The following is a 15483-nucleotide window of genomic DNA, read 5'->3' as shown; positions in this document are numbered from 1 at the left end:
ATCATATTACTCATCATATGAATTATTAAAAAAATTATTTCTCTTCCTCCCCCATTGATTTCAAGTGTATTTAGGAGTTAATTTCACCTCGCATTGTCGAAATCATGAAAAAATTTAAAATCATTTTAAATTGATTTTTCAATTGGCATTAGATGGTGATTTTGAAAAATGATTTTTGTTTTTTAACATTTTAGAGAATGGAAGCTGAACTACCTTTTGGTTCTCCCCGAAAACAACTTCCGTTTTTTGAACCCATTTTAATAAAATTAATAAAAGAATTTGAAAAAAAAATAAAAAAATTAAAAAGAATCTTTTTATAATTCTAAGAGTTTTAAAAGAACTAACAAACTTGTTTCTAAATATCTCAAAAGAAACAAAAAATGGGTCATCAAAAACATTTTATTTATAAAACAAACAATAAAAGAACTTTCACAAAAGAAACCCAATTCTAGTATTTGAATTGAAAGAAATATATGAATGAAGCTAAAAAAGAAAAAAATTCGATAATAAGTAATTGAACGATCCACGGCTCATCCATTCAAATTCTATCTATGGATTGAGAGAAAAAAAATGAAAGATCTGACTGCTAGAACAAACACAATACTGAAAAAAATTGAAAAAATAAGAAAAGACACGAAAAAAGAGTTTATAAACCAAAAATCAATTATACTTAGAATCTCTTTTTTTCAAAATCACACATTCTACTGTCCCTTCCAAATACACCCTCGGCAACATGCACATAATTCATACATGAAAGCCATCGGAGACAAATCCAGTAGGCAAATCATTGGCCTCCATCAAGGTAATGACCAAAACGCTGCGTTTTGGCTGTTCAAAAGATGAAACTCTGCATCTCTGTAGAATATGAACAAGTGAAGACTCTTTTCCATCTGCATCTCTGTACAATATGAACATGTTTATGCTTAAAGAATGACTGAAAAAACATACCCTTTCTCCTTTCACACACCATATTTCACCTTAGAGAAGTGCCGGGTTACGATACTGGTTGCGTAGTTAACCTCGGAAACACCATGCTCATTAAGAAGTCTCAAACCACACAACAATTCAGAAACATGAGCAGGCAGGCTACCAAAATAAATCCAAAATGACTAGTTGAAGCCTCCCTAAATGCAATGAAAATCAATCACTAATTCACATCCATGAAAAATATGTGTTCATGAGGAAATAGGAATGACTTAAAACTAGATCTTCCAAGAATAGGCATTACAGAGTGGGATAAGCCACATTCCTACTGCTTTCATTTAACCTTTTTTCTGGGTTAAATGCCGTAATTTCTCATTGTTGCTTCTGAATATTGTCAAAATGTTGCAGAATTATATTAAAAGGAAGACTAATTGAATTTATTTGCACTATATTGAAAAATGAATTAGCCAAGTGTTTTAACTATGTTGCAATTCGTCAAGATATACACGACTCAAAATTACCTACAAATATATCCAGTATATAATCGTTCAGACTGCGCGCTTCCTCTTTGATCGCTTGCTTCTCTTTTGTCGATTATAGGCTGGGATGTCTTTATCTGCACTTGATGCATATGCCTCTTCCAGACTGTTCTCACCCTGTTAAACACTTCAAATTAGTTTTTGATAAAAGTCAAATCAATCCGAATGAAGATGTATATGCCAGTCAGCCATCAGTTCACCAAAAAGTTAATAATTAAGTCATACTATGGAGTGACCAATAATCTTCCTCTAATCCAGAACTAAATAAAAATAAGTAAATAGATGAAAAAGAGAAGCCGGGTAAGAAGCTAAAATTCATATAGTTTCATATACTGTAATCTGTCGAGCCAATTTACCAAGAGAACCAAACTAACATCTTATTTTACTCTTGTAATTGTTTATGGAATTTTTTTTTTGTTGACTCTTTTTGGTTGACTTTTTAATTATGGTTGACTTGGACTTTATTGAGTTTCATTTTGTAAGGGCTTTTAAGCCCACTCCTCTCCGTAACCCTTAAAAACTTTATTTTAAGTTGTTTTAGGTAGTTTCAAGTAAGCTTTATTAGGTTAATATTGTTGTAGCTTTACTTAAGTATTTTTAGATTTTCATGGCTAACCACGAGCCAACTTTTCTTGCATTTGTAATCTAGATTTTTCTTCTCTCTTTTTTCTTTTTTTACAAGAAACCTGGGAGATAACCTAGAATGATTGATGATGAATAAGTATAAAATTGAGCGCTCCTCTCCACCTTTGTGAGCTACAATGAACCGGGAGTCTAGACCGAAGTAGTCATCAAACCTCCCCCGACCCAGCATTGTATACTTTCTTTCAATCAAGTTTTCTTGTACTCGATGTCTATAATGCTTGTTTTAGAGATGTTTTCAATTGTTTTCTCTCTCACGTTTTATAAACCCATTCTCTCAAAATATGAGCGGAGGCTAAACCATTGGCTAAGATTGTCTAAGATTGTCCACAACTTACAATTTTTCTCAACTCACTTGCTTGTTTGCGCTAAAGCAATTGTGGCATAATCGCCTGGTCTGTTCGAAGAAGTGCGATTGTGACAAGTGGTATCAAAGCTTTTTTTTTTTTTTTTAATAGGAAACTGCACTTTTCATTAAGAAAAATGAAAAAGAAAACAAAAAAATGGGCACACAAAAACAAGAGCCCGGCAAGGGGAAGCCCTAGCTAAAGAAGGGCTTCCAATCCAAAAGAATGTACCTAACTGATAAATACAAAACAATTTCGAGATAGAGCCCCATAAAGAAACATTAAATTTCACAAGCTCCTAGACTGCCTATCTTTCTCCAACCCCCCAAAAAAATCTATTGTTCCTTTCCAACCAAATTCCCCACAAGATTGTGAAGAAACAAGCTTGCCACAAAAACCTCCCTTTCTCACGAAAAGGAGAAGCCGATAGCACTTCCTCCACCATAGCCCCCAATCTCTATGTCGGTCTCAAGAAACTTCAAAAATCTCAAAGAACCGACTCCAAATCTTTTGGGCAAAATTGTAATGGCATAACATGTGATCAAGACTCCTATAGAGTCTTGTTTGCAAAGAACACACTATTGTGTACCCAAACAGGAAGAAGAATGTTTCTGGATACGATCCAGGGTATTGATTCTCCCAAGCGAGGCAAACACAGGGGCAGCCGGGGAAGGATCAAAGGAGCACAAGATTTTAAAGAAGGAACTGCAAGAGAAACCCCTAGAAAGAGTAGGGGCCCAAACACGGATATCATTCCTATCCCGAGAGAAATGAACATCAGAGAGGAGATGGAGCAACTCACCCGCTTCCCGAGACTCTCAACCTAAGGAAATAGACCACCCGCTCCCCAAAGCCTAGCACTGAAGCCACTAAATGCAAGTAGTATCAACGCTCAGTTAGCTCCTCAACCTAATAAAAGACCAGAACCATGTTGACAACAAAGTAATTGAGCAAGTCGCATGTCGATTGACTAGTTCCGATTGAAGAATAGCTGATATATCTGAGGGAAGTCTCTGATACTCTTTGTCTACTGTAGACGCGAGTTGATGAGTTCTCCGACAAGGTTGGAGAAATAGATGTTGTGAACACTCGAGTAGATGGGCTACCTAAACAAGAACTAGATGCGAGGGTTGACGCCCTAGAAAGTAAAGTTACACGTCCTAGTCTCCACAAACCCAACCAGGCAAATTCAAATATGCATGGGCCATGGGGTTCAACAAGTTCAAGGTTCCAGAGCCCAAACCCTTGAATGGCAATCGAGATACGAAAGATCTCGAGAACTTCATCTTCGATGTTGAGCAATACTTCCAAACTGTTGGGACGACCTCAAAAGAAACAAAAGTGACCTTTAGCCACCATACATCTTATCAACAATGCAAAGCTGTGGTGGAAATCTAAGGTCAATGATGCCCATAATGGGCTAGGTACAATCAACACATGGGACAATCTTAAGAAGGAACTGAGGGCTCAGTTATTCCTTGAAAATGTCGAATACATTCCTAGAAGGAAATTGCGTGAACTTAGACATACTGGAACCATTCAGGATTATATGAAACAATTCTCTCCTGTGATGCTTGATATATGTGACATGTCAGATAAGTACAAGGTATTCATTTTTGTTGAAGGACTGAAACAATCGGCTAGGACAAATTAATCAAGAAGAAGGTTTAAGACCCTTGCACCTACCTTAGCCACTGCGGAATGACTGCTAAATTATAGCGGTGAGCCATTTCAACCACAGAAGAATGCTCCGACTCCCATGGTGGAGAATAAGACGTTCAAACGTAATGCCCCAAAGAGTGGGGGAGTGAAGAAGAGGCCACAGGGCCCAAATGTCGGTCTTACCTCGAGGACCGTACCAACATAACCCCAATGCTTAGAGACTGATATCCTGTTTCTTATGTAAAACCTCTCACCAGGTAACCGAGTGTTCTCATCAAACTGCCCTTACCGCCCTTCAAGCATCTATTCAATCATGTAATGAGCAAGAAACTGAAGTTGAGTGCGAGAAGGAGGAAGATGGAGAACACCCAAGATGGAGTACATCCAGTTCGGCGTTTCTGAGGTCATTCAATTGGACATCTTTTAGGTTCTGTTCTAGTCCTTTTTCGAGGCAATTTTGGTGAAGTACTTCAAGATAACTCTTTGATCCCTGAACTATTTTCTTTTACAATATGAGTGATTCTGGCTTAGGAGACTATGTAGCCGTTGGCCCTTCAGAGCCCTATTATGCAGAATTCACATTTGAGTCTTTAGAATATTTTGACCCAGACAATGTTTCCATCTCATTTACCTTTTCTAGACATAGGGACCTCGGAGGTGGGGGGCGACGCTAGGGAATGTTCTTTTGCTGATGCTGTGGCAGAAAGAGTAGCGACTGGGTTAACGGGCAATGAATTTTCGAGTAGGACACTTGAAGAGCCCGATAGTGTGTTTTTGAGTTGTGCTCGTATCACCGCAGTATTAGAGCGGGTGGACATTGTTGATGTGAGACTAGATGGGATCGACGTGAATAGTTCAGAAATAGATGCCACTGTTGTTGTTTTTGAGACATAGAACCCCTTGATGTCGGTACCGGGATGATCCTTATCTGCTGGACCTGCTGACATTCGTTCTACGGTCAATCAAAAGATCCTAGATTTTTATCGATTTACTTATGAGATTCTGAAGAGTATTGCTATGCGAGTACCAGGAGATGAGCGGATTACTAACCTGCCACCGGAAGAAACGACCTTATATACTGCTATGTTTTCCCATGGCCTGCATCTTCCTCTCCATCCTTGTGCACAACAACAATTTTTGAGTGACATTGGTCTGGCTCCCGCCCAACTGGTCCCTAATGGGTGGGATATGCTGGTTGCGTGTTTCATAGCCTGGCAGTATGGTGGCGGTGGCGTCTGACAATTGAGACTTCTGCAATTCTACACACATTTAATTTAAAGGTCGTTCCTCCAAGGAGAAATCTATACTTTTATCTAGCGAAAAAGAAGAAGAAGAAGCCTCCAGAAGTACCAAACGATATCGAGAGTAGTTGTGTGGCTTCTGGGAAGCGGAAGGCTCCAAGTAAGGCTTCTCGTCGCCACGACAGGTAGAAAGTCACCATTTCTAGTTCTAATAAAAAATGGAAACATGAATGGTTTTTTATTAACTGGGATTGGCTTTCCACTAGGAGAGGCCTTTTTAATATTCCGGCTAAGTTCAGGGCTCCAGGTAGGTATTTAATTTTTACTATCCTGTTTTCATTAGCTCGGTCGACATCTTAAAATTATTGTTAACTTGCTTCTCTCTTTCTTGTAGTTGTTTGGCTTCAGTTAGTATTTATGGTGAACGTTCCTACGTCACGGCACATTTAGAGAGAGGTTTGACTGACATGAGAAAGAAGGAAAACTTACTTCCAAGGGTAACTTACATAGATACGGTCTATCAGATCTAATCTGTCCACTTTCAGGGCTACAGAGCGAACTTACTGGTGAGCCCCCCCTTCTCAACGACTCCGATGATTCCACTTCAGGTAAGTTCTTGTTGTGACTTTTACCTGCTTCTTGTTTTACGGCTCAAGCTCTTACAACCCCTTTTCCTGTTGTTAGATTCTTCCGAGTCCTTTGAAGATCAGGCTGAGATGAATCTTTTTTAGCGCCTCCGTTCTAACAAGAGGCTTGTTTTGGAGAGGGGGCTTCAAGTTCGATCCCACCAGCCCAACGACGTCGAGGGCAGAGACGTCTGATCTGCCCCGACCTGCTAGGGTCGCTCCCACTACCACCATTCATCCCCCTCCTTTTTCTGCTCAGCCTTCGCTCCCAGGTTCTGCACCTGTGGTGCCTGGACCACCTCTTCCTCTGATTCTCGAGTCTCCTCATCCCGAGAGATCCTCGTCTTCCCTACAAAGCCTTGTCTTTGGTTTTTGGGGCCTTACCAAGCCCCTGTGTTGCTAGAGGATATTGACAAGGTCGGGTAACGTACTCAGGAGGGGATGCAGAGCATGATCCTCCCTGGCGTATTTACTGCAGGTGACCCAGAACGAGATTTCTGTTAGGATCTATACGAGATGAGCAGAATGAGTTCGCTCTCCTTTTTCTTCCTCCTTTCTTTTTTTCTTTTTATTTTATTAACAACTGCTTGTTTTTAGTCAGCTTGTTGCTCATTTGGATCAGTCTATAGGTATTCAGAGCGAGACTCAGAATGAGGTTCTAGGGAAGGCTGGAGCGTAGGAGTAGTTCAATAGGCTTTTTCTTGTTCCTTTTATTTGTATGCATTTTTTTTATAGAGACATGTTTCTCGAGACTTTTGTCGGTCTAACTGCATACTTTTTTATTTGCTTATGATCGTACATTTCGTGTTATGGATAATATTTCTTGAGATGTTCTACATTCCATAGATGCTTTAGCTGTTTTCCTTCAAGATTTTCTAAGTAGTATGTACCGAGTCGCGCAACTCGAGTAATGCGATAAGGGCCTTCCCATGCATGGCTGAGTACTCCGTCGGTAATGTCTTTGGTTCCTTGTGCCACTTTACGTAGCACCAGATCACCTTATTGGAACATTCGCGATCGGACATTGGTGTTGTAGTATCGTGAAATGCGTTGTTTTTGGACGCTGATGAGAGCCTCTCGGAGTTCATCCAAAAGATCTAAATGAACTCTGAGTCTTTCATCGTTGGTGACAAGGTCATACTCCCTTATCCTTAAGGAGGGAAGGCCTATCTCCACACGGATGACTGCTTCTGTGCCGAAGGCTAAAGAGAAAGGAGTTTCTCTCGTAGTTGTTTTGGCAGTGGTTCGATAGGACCATAGTCCGCTAGGTAATTCTTCGGCCCAACCTCCTTTTAAAGACTCTATACGGGTGTTTAGGTAATGTTTGATGATTTTATTCACTACCTCCACTTGTCCATGGGCTGTGGGTGTGCCTAATAGCTAGGATAGACCGTATCGACGTAAGTTACCCTCAGTAAGTAAGTTTTCCTTTTTTCCCACAACGGTCAAACCTCTCTCTAAGCATGTCACGACGTAGGAACATTCGCCATGAATACCAACTGAAACCAGACGACCACAAGAAAGTGAGAAACAAGTTAACAATAATATTAAGACGTCGGCCGAGCTAAAGAAAACGGGACAGTAAAAATTAAATACCTATCCGGAGGCCTGAACTCGGCCGGAATATTATTAAGGTCTCCCCTAGTGCAAAACCAATCCCCGCTAATAAAAAACCATTCATGTTTCCATTTTTTATTAGAACAAGAAATGGTGACTTTCTGTCTGTCGCGGCGACAGGAAGCCTTACTTGGAGCCTTTCGTTTCCCAAAAGCCACACAATTACTCTCGGTACTCTCCGATACTTCTAGAGGCTTCTTCTCCTTCTTGTTTGCCAGATAAAAATACAGATTTCTCTTGGGAGGAACAACCTTTAAATCAAATGTGTGTAGAATTGCAAAAGTCTCGACAGTCAGACCTCCACCACCACTATACTGTCAGGCCATGAAACACGCAAACAGCATATCCCACCCATTAGGGACCAGTTGGGCGGGAGCTAGACCAACGTCACTCAAAAATTGTTGCGCACAAGGATGGAGAGGAAGATGCAGGCCATGGGAAAACATAGAAGTATATAAGGTCCACGTACTATCATAGCTAGGATAGAGCCCAGTTGAACCTAAAGGAACATCTGAGAAAGGGCTTATGTTCGTGGATGGGGTGATCAATGCTAAACCTGCTAAGAGCACTATGGTTGACTCTGGTGCAACCCATAACTTCATATCCGAGCAGGAAGCCCACCATTTGGAATTGATTATTGAGAAAGACACCGGCAAGATGAAGACCGTCAACTCCAAAGCTTTACACATTGTACAAGTTTCCAAGCGATGGGCTTTGAAATTAGGGATGTGGATGGGGACTTTTGATTTAGTAGTGGTCCACATGGATGATTTTGAAATTATACTTGGAATGGAATTCCTTATCGAGGAGACCTTCTTGGAAAAATTTAAATGGAAAGAAACAACAGAATTTTTCATAACCATCATAGAATAGTTTAGAACCTTCTTTAATATATTCTTTTTTAATTGACACCCATTGGAATATTTTTTTGTAAGCCCAATTGGTTTTGGGTGGGCTGACACTTGTCACCTTTCTTTTGTAAGCTTTCTTCCTTTTAAATGAAAGTGTATCACAGTTTCCTACCAAAAAAGATACTCTCCTTTAGGAGTATCAGCAGGCGCCTAGGAATTCAACAATGCAGTTGAGTAGGTAATCTTTATTAACAGCTAACACATACTCAGCTTTAAGTATTTGACAATTTATAGCAAAATAAATTAGTGATCGGGTGATATACTTGCCCAGGGAGATTAGAGAGTTCCCCTTCTCTCCCAGTTCTCAGCAGAGAAAGCCGAAACAAACTGTCCTCAAACAATTAAACCTTCCCCCGTGGGCCCAGTAACAAAATTACCTGTGGGCCCCACTCCTATTACGTAATACCACCTCTCACAAACTCCTAAGCTTACGCTCATACACTATAGTGATTTGGGTCCTACCATAGGGATTATCACCATAACTGAACCAAATCAGTTAACTTGGTGCACTGGAACCCCACTATGAACATCATTTGATAGACTCTAAAACAACGTTAGTCAAAAATTTCACATAATCACTTAGTCCATACCCTGACAAAATAGAAGTTGTTCCTGTCAGTGTTTTGAAAAACACACCAAAATAGCCCATGTAAGACCCCTTGCTTCTCACCCTCGCTCTCACTGAGCTGTGCGGTTATAAAGACATTAGAAGAATCTGTTCCAAACTTTCATCTCTAAAAAATTTCTTAAAAAGATTTCTTATTTTTTTCATTATAATAATACTATATTCTTTTAGATAGTATTATGAATAATACTATATTTATAAAAAGTTTGTTTAGATCTCGTTTGATAACCATTTTGGTTTTGGTTTTCTATTTTTGAAATTATAGCTTTATACACTATTTCCACCAGTTCCTTCTCTTTCTTATCTACTTTTCGAAAATGGGTTCAATGTCTAAAATCCAAATTGTAAAAGCTAAAAAAAAAAAAAAGTAGTTTTTAAAAACTTGCTTTAATTTTCAAAATTTGGCTAAGAATTCAAGTTCGTTGGTAAGAAAGGTGAAAAATAAACCAAAAAAAAAACCAAAGAAATTGAGAGGAAGTAGGCATAATCTTCAAAAAAAAGTCGTTATCAAACAAGCCTAGTGCCTCAGATAGCTATCATGCTGTAATGCACCTGCTGCTCTAAAAAACACTAGTTCCTGTACTGCAACAGTATTTAATTTTCAGAAAATCAACTATCTCTACCCAGAACATTTCAGAAGTGACATTATACCAAACAAAAGAGAGCTAATTGTTCTGCAGTGATAGTAAAGTAATTCCATTTGGAATTATAGTTTCAACTAAAAAAACATTCAACATCGAGTTCTACCTTCTCTGTTGTCTCCCCGTCATACCCATCCTCATTATCGGACTCAGAAGTCAGAGTTCGAATCTCTTCTGATTGAGCAGCCTTGCTTAACTTATTCTTTTTCTCTTCTTCCCTTAACTGTCTAAACCTGTTTTTAACATTTTTGGTCATTAAAGGAAGTTAAAAAGCATGTCTATAAGCCTCTTTCGGGTAAAAATTACCTATCACCCGTAGGTCCTGATTCAGACATTCGTTTTGCACGTCCTGCTGTTATAATTCCAGCACCATCTTCACTTACAACAGGCTTCGCACCTCCTAATTTGCGTAACCATACTTGCTGAGCTGTGCTGAGGACATTGTTTATGAACCTATGAACATATGACATGATTTATTAGTTAATGTGAACCATTTTGTCTAAGAATAATATATGTAATATAAGTAAAAAAGAAAACATAGGCACTTGTGATGTCTCAGCTAATACATGTCAATAAGAACACAACAGACGGAGATGTATGGAAACAATTAAAAGACAAGGGTCATAAGAAACCAACCAGTAAATTGATAATCCCGATGGAACAGATAAAGAGAAGTAACCAATCATGAGGGGAAGAAACTTGAAAATAAGGAGCGTGTTCTTTTGTGCTGGATCATCAGTCTGAATAAAGGAAACCATATTCAGAATGCTTAAAGAGAAAGTTGAAATTGATCAATTAAACATAAGATAAACTTCATATATACTTTCACCTGGGGAGGCTTCATGAGTTCCATCGATACATACTGAGAAATGACAAGGAGAACAGGTAATACAAGGTATGCTGCAGTGTCAGACCAACCCAATGGTGGATGCCCATCCTGAAAATAAATAATTACAAAACTGAGGTTGGATTTTCTTTATTTTTATTAGTATTTTTTTATTTTTATCTTTAATTTCAATTTTCTTTTTCTGGAAATGACCAACTGAAGCAAAGTACTTTCAGTATAGATTTTAAAGCTACTAAAGAGTGGTGAAAAGTCTATATGAATTCATTGATCTTCACTATCATTGTCCTCCCCCCCTCCCCACTACAAAAGGAGTGTATTCTTTTGTGCTGGATCACATAAGGTAAACTGTAGGAAGAGGAAAAAAAGAAAAAAAAAAAATATATGAGAACTTAGGTTGAACTTTATTTGTCATTATTGTTATTATTGTTGTTTAGTGGAAGAGATCAATATTATTGAACAGAAGTGCTTTAAGTATAGATAAAGTTTAAATGAAATAATTCATCTTGTTAACATTTTTCTCTCTCGTGGCTGAAGCTTTTAAGATAAAGTAAAATATACATAACTTTAGAAGTCATACGGCTGAAGGTAAACTCTACAAACATTCGAGAGCCTTAAAGGGAGAAGAAAGAATGAAATAAGGACCCAGCATGAAAATCATTGATGTATATGTCTGTGTCAATAATTCAATTATGGATATATTAATGAATACTCTGATAATGATAGATATTTCAAAAAAATAAAACATTGTATTATATTAGTGACACAATAATACAGACAAGAAGCCCACTGTGAGACATTAATATGACTAACGACCAAACACCTCTAAAGACTAAAGCAATCCCAAATGACTCCAAAAGAGCATTCCCAAATTGAAAGCACAAATTGGCATCTTCAAAAGGTATGCTCCAAATCCTAAAACACATTCTTACCCAGAATGCACTACTATAGCTCCAGCAATATGTGTAAAAATTTTAACCTTCTTGGAAATTCTAGCCTAAAGAGAGACTAAAAGGAAGGGGTCATAAAAAAAAAAGACAGAGGAAATACCTAAGCTATGAAAAGAACCTGAGAAGGATTGGGATCCAAAAACGAATGTCCCTGGTCCCTTGCCGAAAGTGAAAATCAGCCCGAAAAGAAAGTAAAGCTTACACATCAGAATGTTTCCCTATCCAAGAGGATAGAAAATCCCAAAGTTAAACGAGGTAGAATTGTCCAAAGAAGAAAGAATAGCATCTAGAGCACAATCTTAAAGAGGAAAGATGATGAAGATAAGGAAATGAAATACACAAGTGATTATCACCCAACCAACAATCCCCTTCCTACCAAAAGTAAGTATTCCAGACATCTCTAACAAAAAACTTCAAAAAACTTGAAAAGAAAGGAAAACATGAAGTGATAGCTGTATGGGGTTCCTGAATGTGCCTTTAGCCCCACAAACTGAGAGCCACACAAAAAGGTGAAGGCCATTCTTGCTTGCAATAATTGTACGCAAAAAGCAACATTCTTCTCCAAAGAGAAACGTCATTGTATTGCATTATCATAATGATGATGAAGAAGGAGTGATAAGCCCTCAATAATACACACTTACAAAATATTACAGGTTAGAGACATCATGGTGAAAGGGCCAAGGTTGTTAGAGCTAGGTACAACTATGGTTAGAGCAAAGGGTATATTCTGTCAGCAGAATGTGAGGTGTGCAGGGATAAGAAACTGCAGGGGGAATTAAATTGTATTGCAGGGGCACAGAGGTAGCTAACGATTGAGTAACAGCAAATCCAACTTAGATTGGATTGTTCGAGAGATTGGTAGGCTCTTGAACACTTTTTCTACTGTTACGTAATGGCTAATGAAAAACAATTGTTACCGATCAAGAAGAGAGTGCATTTTTGTACCTTATTGAGAAGACGTTAGACAATGCAGTCACTTATGGGGATCTATATGCAAAGGAGTGGGAAAAAAATGAAGCTTCCAAAATTTTATATCCACAATTTAAAAACAGCATGAAAGCAAATCCCATGCAAACATCTTCAAAAGCAGAATGGGAGGTTATATTATATGTTCAACAATCAGCGTCTAAATCCAGTTCTGGTATCAAGGAAATCAGCTTTACTTATAAAGCTATGAATAAAATCTAAAAAAGGGGAGCAAATTCATACAACATAAATCATAAAATTGTGAAATTTAATTTACCACAAAAGGGATCAACCAAGAGATTCCAGCTCCACTTTGTCGAGCAGCAATAGTAGTTGGTCCACCAAGTGAGGGAATCCAAAAGAAACCTTCAGTCAGTAATCCCTTCAAGAATTAGGGACATCAGAAGGAACAAATTAGTTATAAGTCGGGTGACTTAAAAAGTCTTAAATAAGAATCAATGACCACAAAAAAACAATAGTTTAATTACCTCATTTGCCACATTAGAAAGGGCTTGATATAGTCCAATCCAGACCGGTATGGTGGCCAAAGTTGGTAAACAACCTACAGAAATGGGATTTAACAACAATGACTTTGAAGTATGCATAAACATCAAGCAAGATCATAAATTGAAAACCAATTTATGAGAAAACAAGGAATGAGTGCTTTTCACCTGCCAAAGGATTAACTCCAGCTTGACTATAAAGCCGTGATGTCTCAAGTTGTATTCTTTCCTTAAAAAGAGGAAAAATAATACGATAGAAGGAAGGAAATACTTTATAATCGAAACAAGAGAGGAAAATCCCCTCAATCAAAGCTCAAAGTTTGTTTAGCTTCCATAAAGGACAGAAATGCCCCACCTGATTGCCTGCATATCTTTGTTGGATGGCTTTAATCTTTGGTTGAAGATTTTGCATAGCCAATGTTGACTCGACCTACACATCACAAAGAGCATTCATAACTCTGTAGCAACCTTATACCAATGCGTAAATGCACTCATCATAAGCAAATTATACATCATCAGATTATGAGGAATTTGCAGCTACATAGGGGATTCATTTTTCAACTGTCATGGCAGAATTAACTAACCTGTTGCTTGGTGAGAGGAAAAGTAGCAATTTTAACGATAACAGTTAGTAATATAATTGCAAATCCATATGAATATGGCACGTGCACAGCTGTAAGTCCATCCTTCAACACCTGACACGGTTTAATTGGCACGTCAAAAAAGATAACACCATATTCATGTTTCCTATAAGCATATGTGAGAATTTCAATTCTGTGGTTCTTGATATCATCCACACCCCAAGAATCTTTAAAATACGGACATTCTCATGATTGCTTAGAAGAAATGATTTTAATCATCCGACTCAGGAAAATATGCGTTGACCCTGAATCAATAAATATGAAATACATCCTTTTTTTTCCTCGTCTGAGTAATTAACAAGCGCTATGATGAACTAAATTTTCAGTTAAACCAGGCGAGTTTATTTTATGTGAAAGCTTACTTTAAGAACAACTTCCATGGCCTCGGAGATGAATCCAAACCAGCCACCATTCTTCTGCACGGCGGTATCTGCGGAGGTCGATGCCGCGCCACCTGAAACAGCCGAATCCACTGCTACCGCTGCGTCAGCAATTGTATAGAGCAGGCCTTCGGCTCTGCTTACGATTGCTTCATAATCGAAGGCAGAATCAAAGGTATGGATGGGGGGAAGTTGATGGAAGCTGAAGTTGACTCTGGTGGCGACGTGTCTCCGGTGAGGAAGAGCGTGGAGACGACCATGGCGGGACAGAGATGGGAGAGACGAACCAACGAAGGGTGAAGATGAAATTAGGGTTTTCGCCATGGAAGGGTTTGGTTGTGCAGGGATTCAAGGAAGGAGTTCAGCTTCTCATGGGAGAGAGAGGATTGTTCTTGATGTTGAAGCGCTGACAGTCCAGTGGAGGAGGAAGAAGGTGCGGAAATCAAATGGAATTATCCTTTTTTTTTTTGTTTCTTTTTAATCGAAACGGCAAGTGCCACTGTGTACTCTGGCACACGTGCGGGACAATTACACCAAAATTGTTGGGAAATTCTGTTTTTTTGGTTAGTTAAATTTCTGGGGGACTCTCTCCATCGTTATGCCTCTATACTTGCAACGATTTTATTTCTTCCGAATCTCCGTTCTTTTTTAAAGATCTTGATGGAGAAATGAAGAACAAAGGGAGAGTGGAACAGTGGAACAGAGGGAGAGTGGAGAGCAAACTGAATAATAATAATTAGATTGAAATTAAGAGCCATGGACGCCCCCACTCTCAGCCCCCTCTGTTTCACACTCGAGAGTCGAGACATCCATTTGCACCATCACCAAGTCCCACAGTAATAACAACAATAATTATGAGGTAGAAAAAAAGGAACGTTGATTTGGCTATATGTATAGAGAAGACAATAAACCCAATAAAAATCCTAATTTTAATTTTCTTCAGAAAGTTGTGGCTATATATATAGCCTTCGACACCCTCGAATTCGCTTTAATTTCCAAAGAAATCCAACACCCATTTCCCACAATCGCCAACCCACGAGTTCGATTTCATTCCCATCTCGAAGCAACTTGTCATGCACCACCTTACCCTCTGCAAGGACAGCCCCCTTTTCGAACCCACCCCGAATACCACTTGTTTCCTGTTTGGTATATTTTTTCATTAATTACTTTTATTTTTTTTAGTACAACATGTTGGGTGGAGATTCGAACGCACAACTTGGTTAGAGGTACATGCCAATTACCGCTAAGTTAGGCTCGCTTTGACCATTAATTGTGTTTATTGTTTCCTTTACTAATGGAAATTTACAGTATCCTATAAATACCAAAATCTTGCTCAATTACAAGTAGCAAATGACAATATTCTTAAATATCTTCTTAGTGTTATTTTCTTATTTCATTCTTGGTATCAGAGCTTCATAGGCAAA

At 38.6% G+C, this 15483-nt stretch overlaps 1 protein-coding gene across 4 annotated transcripts; it reads right to left on the bottom strand.

The window, feature by feature from the left end:
- Nucleotides 1-630: 630 nt before the first annotated feature.
- ALB3 (63 kDa inner membrane family protein) lies at nucleotides 631-14520 on the bottom strand. 4 transcript variants are annotated; one of them, XR_002603517.2, is made up of 13 exons: nucleotides 14042-14520; nucleotides 13623-13733; nucleotides 13394-13468; nucleotides 13207-13267; nucleotides 13024-13097; nucleotides 12813-12917; nucleotides 10605-10712; nucleotides 10412-10515; nucleotides 10082-10228; nucleotides 9882-10008; nucleotides 1446-1580; nucleotides 949-1124; nucleotides 631-855 (listed from the first exon to the last, which is right to left on the bottom strand). XR_002603517.2 is itself a non-coding variant. In XM_022303215.2 (12 exons), the coding sequence occupies exons 1-11, from the start codon at nucleotides 14381-14383 to the stop codon at nucleotides 1473-1475; spliced, it is 1362 nt and encodes a 453-aa protein (XP_022158907.1). In that variant the 5' UTR covers nucleotides 14384-14520; the 3' UTR covers nucleotides 631-898; nucleotides 1446-1472. The 4 variants fall into 4 exon arrangements, 2 of the variants coding, with proteins under 2 accessions (XP_022158907.1, XP_022158906.1); XR_002603516.2 differs by having other exon boundaries at nucleotides 631-898; nucleotides 978-1124; XM_022303215.2 differs by lacking the exon at nucleotides 949-1124 and having other exon boundaries at nucleotides 631-898.
- Between the last annotated feature and the right edge of the window lie 963 nt (nucleotides 14521-15483).

Source organism: Momordica charantia (assembly GCF_013281855.1).
Source record: "Momordica charantia cultivar OHB3-1 chromosome 3 unlocalized genomic scaffold, Mcharantia_2.0 BLBB01000003.1, whole genome shotgun sequence".
NCBI lineage: Eukaryota > Viridiplantae > Streptophyta > Magnoliopsida > Cucurbitales > Cucurbitaceae > Momordica > Momordica charantia.
The sequence above is the reverse complement of the archived record's forward strand: the minus strand, read 5'-3'. Positions and strand labels throughout refer to the sequence as shown.